Here is a 6,039-nt window from a genome sequence, read left to right as displayed (position 1 = left end):
CCCATACAGTATTTTTTAGCATTCTTAGAAGTGGGTGAGCATGGGTTCAGCTGAGACGGTTGGGATATTACCCAGGATGCCTTATCCTTACAAAGAGTAAAAGGAAAACACAAATTACATTAGATACCTTCGTTTTAAAAAGGCAAAAATACTTGAAATACTGAAGAGCCTGAATGATCTATAGTGTATACACATATTGATTTAAAATTTTATTTAGTTGTGTATGTAAATTCGTTTATTACAGTTTTGTATTTGTAAGAAATTGATATAATTTAAAGTTCTTGGGTAGCAAAGTCCAATCTTTAAGTCGCAGAGTGCGAAATAATATACTAACACACTTTTATAAATTAGAATAAATTACGTGGATGTTTTAGAATTTTTCATCGAAATTACAGTTTCGTTATTTTGTTTTACTTCACAAACCGACACATATATTTTTTTTCACTTTTTTACACACTTAAAGTCACTGCTATCTACACGAAAAAATAATAAAATAACTCACATAGCTTCAAAATAATGCGATTGTTCTGTAACTTGTACAAATTGTGGCTGCAGTATTTTCTTAGTATCTGTGAAAGAACGCTACACACATATTTTTTCTCAAGTTCTAATAAAAATCCATAGAATAATAGTCATTGAATATTACCATAAAATAACCATGATTGGCTAAAAGGTGAAATGGCCAGTAGCCGTATAAATATTAAAAACCTACCTAAAAAACTAACCTCAGGTTTTCTGAATCGTTCGAAATGGAAGAAACGAAAACGGGCGTATCTTGTGATTTTAGTAAAGAAAACGATGAGAAACCTCAGAAAAAGAAAAATAAAAACAAGAAAAAACGTGGTGGAGACGGAGATCATGGTATATCTACGGCAAATGAGAGTTCGTCATCAATGCCAGATCCAACTGAAGGTCATCAAAACATTTCATTAAAAGACTTAAAAATGGCAATGGAGGTACTAAATTTACAGCAAAAGCCTGCAAAAACTACAGAGGAGGCATTGCATAAAGCATACCAATTCTGGTCAACCCAACCGGTGCCAAAAATGGATGAAAAAATTATTGCCAACGAGCCTATAGAACTACCAAAATCACCGGAAGAAATAAGGGCAGAACCCTATACTTTACCTGACGGATTCCAATGGGATACTTTGAATTTGAACGAACCTTTAGTATTGAAAGAACTGTACACTTTACTTAATGAAAATTATGTGGAAGATGATGATTGTATGTTTCGTTTTGATTACCAAACTGATTTTTTGAAATGGGCTCTACAACCACCTGGTTGGAAAATGGAATGGCATTGTGGTGTTCGTGTGGTGAAATCTGGACGGCTTGTTGGTTTCATTTCAGCAACTCCTGCTGATTTAAGAATATATAACCATGTTCAAACTGTTGTTGAAATAAATTTTCTTTGTGTGCACAAAAAATTGCGTTCTAAGCGAGTAGCTCCTGTCTTAATAAGGGAAATAACAAGAAGAGTTAACTTAACTGGTATATTCCAGGGTGTGTATACAGCTGGAATTGTGTTGCCTAAGCCTATTGCCACATGTCGCTATTGGCATAGGTCTCTTAATCCAAAGAAATTAATTGACATAAAATTCAGTCATTTGTCACGTAATATGACAATGCAAAGAACGCTTAAACTCTTTAAGTTACCAGACATGCCAAAAACACCAGGTTTCCGCAAAATGGAGATTCAAGACTGTGAAGCAGTAGTAAAATTACTCAATGATTACTTAAAAAAATTTGATTTGGCACCTATATTTTCTGATGAAGATTTTAAACATTGGTTTACACCACAAGTGGGAATAATTGATAGTTTTGTTGTGGAAGGTCCTAATTCTACAATAACTGATTTCGTCAGTTATTATACATTGCCTTCAACTGTTGTTTACCATCCAGTGCACAAAACACTAAAAGCAGCTTATTCATTCTATAATGTGTCAACCAAGACACCTTGGGTGGATTTGATGCTGGATGCATTAATAACAGCAAAAAATTCAGGATTTGATGTGTTTAATGCACTAGATTTGATGGATAACAAAGAATTTCTTGAACCTCTGAAATTTGGGATTGGTGATGGAAATTTGCAATATTATTTGTATAATTGGAGATGTCCTAGTATGGCCCCGAATAAAATTGGTCTGGTACTTCAATAACAGTAGTAATTTATTACTTGCTATATTTGTAACCAATGGTGTCTTTTGTTTTGTGGAATTTTGTGTAAAATATTGTCATTTATCAACAAATAAATAAATTTAGATCTATAAAGTGCCTTCTTTTTAGGTATCTTGGTGCCTTCTTTTTAGATATGTGTTTGGTTATACTTCATGTTTGACCTGCATTACATCCCAAAAAGCTATTTTCATTTTATAAGGTACACAAGTACCAAAAAACTATTAAAAAAATTAAAGATCAAAATAATAATAATATAACAATAAAGATATTGGTTTTAAAAAACAACAGAAGTTTGAATCAATAAATATTTTAATGAAATATAAATACTGAGTATTATAAATAGAAATTTGCTGCATCTGGAACATATAAGGCCTGTTGGATACATGAGGTGAGCTGACATTTTGATCAATTTGATCAACCCTTTACAGTCGAATTAGTTATAACCACGGAATAGATAAATAAGGTTGGAAAGGCTTTTGCTCTAATTTTGTATTAGAACCAGTGTCGCCGCTTCATCCCCACTATTTTAATTTCTACACACACACATACTGTGATTACAAGTATTTCGCACACAACAAAAACACCCACACATAAATCTCAGGACAGATATTCGTTCGCAAACTAGCACAAAACACCCGTAGGCATACACACTCACACACGCAAAAAGGCAATAAAAATGTTCATACACGCTAGTGCTTGATAAAATCGATATTCTTTATTGATAAATTATCTGATGAATGAATGGAGAAAATGAAACATGAAATAAATATTGAAAAAAAAAAACTATTTTACTTTTATTAATTACAAATAGTCACTGTCCCTGGAATAAAACGTATTTGTTAAGCAGTTGGCGCTTGCTATTAATTGCGAATGAATTTTTCAAAACTAAGTGTATTCTGATTTTTTTATGGTAAAATCATTTTCAGTAAAATGTTTAGAGCAAATAGTACTCGTCTTTGTCTCCAGTTTCCTCTACCTGTCACGTCAATTCATTGTTCCCTGGCGTTAGGTTCTTTATGAAACCTACAATTTTTAATTTACTGCATAAGTCAAATAGCATTTTACTTAGATTTTAATACGTCTTAGACAATACAGTAAATACCCGTAAATGAGAGGTCTACATGTCCCTTTATATTATACCTTCACATTAATTCAATGATAATAATTCAATAATAATAATACATATTTATTTTACTCAAAATACGTCTCACTAAGAATATACTAGGTATCATTAATTAAATATAAAATAATGCAAAAATTATCCATGTCAAATGTAAATATAGTTGAGAATTCTGTCGATTATTTTATTTTACCACATGGTCACCTCACTATCGACACTGCACCACGGCCAATCAGGGCAAATTTCAAAGATTGAAGTGTAGAGAACGCAATGCATGTAGTACATTGGAAGCTGACTTGGTCATTGCGTTCATTGGGCGAGTACACATCGCGCAATGTATGCTATTTATAACTTGCTGCAATAATATTGTTAATGTTTAGAATTTCATAATGCTCAGTATATTTTTATGTTTTAGACAAATAATATTGTAATTAAATGGTAATTTCGACTTACCGATCGAAAGATATACCTCCTCGCTCTATACTTGAGGTCTGATTTTTTGTTTTACAAGTTATAATTGCACAACACGGCACTATAAAGAGGAGATCTTTTCGTCAAAGTAGTCCGAAACGCACTAAACGCGGTGAATGAAAGAATCGGTCGAGTTATGATTGTAGAAACATAACTGTGGCACGCTTGCCCCGCCTACATTACCATTCCAACCTTATTTATCTATTCCGTTGTTATAACCTTCGAAATGTGTAATATTGATGACACAATCCCTTTTGGATTTTGTTTGATAATAGAGGTGGGGCGCCGGACGGGGTTATGTCATGGTTAGGTCATATTAAGTGTTTATTCTATGGTTTGTAATACCGGCCACTCACATGCGGGCAAATATTCGTACATTGTACGAATGTTTGCGCGCATGTGAAGGGCCGTCAAACATTCATTCGCAAACTTAGCAGCTGTGCAAATGGGTTCGCATACTCAATTTGCGAACCCGTTTGCGCTTCCTCCTACACTTGTTTACGAATGTCTCACGAATTTCTCCTCCTTTTTAATTCGTCAATAGAACATTGAAGAGAAAAAGAGTTTTGAATTCTTTCCCAGACATCATTAACAGCCATGCTGTTTTTATGGGATTTCTTTTGATGAAGATACGCTACACAGTAGACGTCACGAACTATGAAAATGGCGATACGTCCGTTACCGTCGCAATCGTCGGCGCAACTGGGCAAACGAATGTGTGGGAGACTACGCGAAGGTTCGTGGTTCGCGCGCTTTGATGTCTGTTAAAAAACCGACACAGCTTGGAAAACCACGAATGTAGCGAAAACTTTGCATATTCATTTGCAAATGTCGTCCTACACTTGCGGGTTTGCGTATTCGTGCGCATGTGAGTGACCGGTGTGAGAATGCGAATCCGATAGGTAAATGTGATCTAGACATGATCTAGATCACATTTTCTTTTCGTGTCCTCTATACGACCGCTCCTCATTCATGAATGATCTAATAGCTACTATGAAGCTATTACTTTGAAGTTGGTTTACAACGCCGCTATTAGAAGTATTTTAGATTTTGGTACTTTCTTTTTAGATCTTGGGAATGTGACAGGTTTTAAGAAATTGGACCTGATTCATTCTAAGGCATTAAGACTCATTGCAGGTGCAATGAAATCCATTCTCGTTAATGCACTTCAATTAGAATGTTGCGACCCCCCCTTTAAGATTTAGGCGCCAGTATCTCCCTGACAGATTTATTTTCCGGCTTGCTCAATTTTCTAATCATCTTTTAGATTCCAAACTTGAATTATTGTCAGAGAAATTGTCTCTCAGTAATAAGCCCTTTTCATGCCTAGTAAAAAGTTTACAGATATATAAATCGTTACTCCTACACCTTCCTTTAGACTCCGTTCTTTATTTAAAACTTCATATGATTCCCTTCTTTTCTCTCCTACTATTTGTTTTTCTCTCAACATAGATAAGTCCGATTGTAATGTAAACACTACTTTTAACCATATTGTAAATACTAAGTGGCCAAATTGGCATCACATAATGATATATACTGATGCATCCAAACATCCCATAGGGTGTGTTGGAGTAGGTGTATTTCATAACCAATATAATATAGTCATCCACTTCTTGCCGGCCACCGTGCGGAGGTCATCGCACCATCTAGCCAGGGGGCGTCCCACGTTACGTCTTCCGCTGCGCGGACTCCACTCGAGAACCCGTCTGCTCCAGCGATCGTCAGTCCTACGGCATATATGGCCAGCTCACTGCCACTTCAGCTTGCTGACTTTGAGCTATGTCGATATGGATGAGGAGAGCCGCAGACCGGGCTCAGTGGTGTAGATTGGTAGAGGCCTATGTCCAGCAGTGGACGACTGTGGGCTGTTGATGATGATGATGATGATAATATAGTCCAAAAAATAAAACTACCACCAGAAACGGGAAAATGCATCGGTCTTCTGAAAACAATAGAATATTTATATGTTTTAAGCTCAACAAAAGTGTTATATTTACAGATTCACTCAGTTCTTTACAAAGCTTAGAATTTTTTTTAAAACTGATTCCTTTTTTCCACATAGCATTTGAACGTAAGAGAATGTTGTTGCATTGCCAAGTAAACAACTACACAGTCACTTTCTGCTGGATACCTAGCCATTGTGGCATCATAGGAAATGTGAGAGCTGACAGTTTGGTTAACGAGGCAACTGTGATTGGCGATTTATACCCATACATGATTTTCGGACACGACCTAAATGCTTTACCTAGGACATATCTCCGTGATAC

At 35.5% G+C, this 6,039-nt stretch overlaps 1 protein-coding gene across 1 annotated transcript; it reads left to right on the top strand.

Annotated features, from left to right (window-relative positions):
* The first annotated feature begins 507 nt into the window (after positions 1–507).
* LOC101735807 (glycylpeptide N-tetradecanoyltransferase 2) lies at positions 508–2,274 on the top strand. The gene has a single exon (XM_004930142.5). The coding sequence runs from the start codon at positions 750–752 to the stop codon at positions 2,160–2,162; it is 1,413 nt and encodes a 470-aa protein (XP_004930199.1). The 5' UTR covers positions 508–749; the 3' UTR covers positions 2,163–2,274.
* Positions 2,275–6,039: the final 3,765 nt, after the last annotated feature.

Source organism: Bombyx mori, chromosome 5 (genome assembly GCF_030269925.1).
Source record: "Bombyx mori chromosome 5, ASM3026992v2".
NCBI classification, from domain to species: domain Eukaryota; kingdom Metazoa; phylum Arthropoda; class Insecta; order Lepidoptera; family Bombycidae; genus Bombyx; species Bombyx mori.
Note: the sequence above shows the minus strand (reverse complement) of the source record. Positions and strands in the feature narration are given on the sequence as shown.

What these genes read in the sequence shown, in the direction of transcription:
- LOC101735807 (XM_004930142.5), top strand. Translation starts at nt 750, where the DNA reads ATGGAAGAAACGAAAACGGGCGTATCTTGTGATTTTAGTAAAGAAAAC.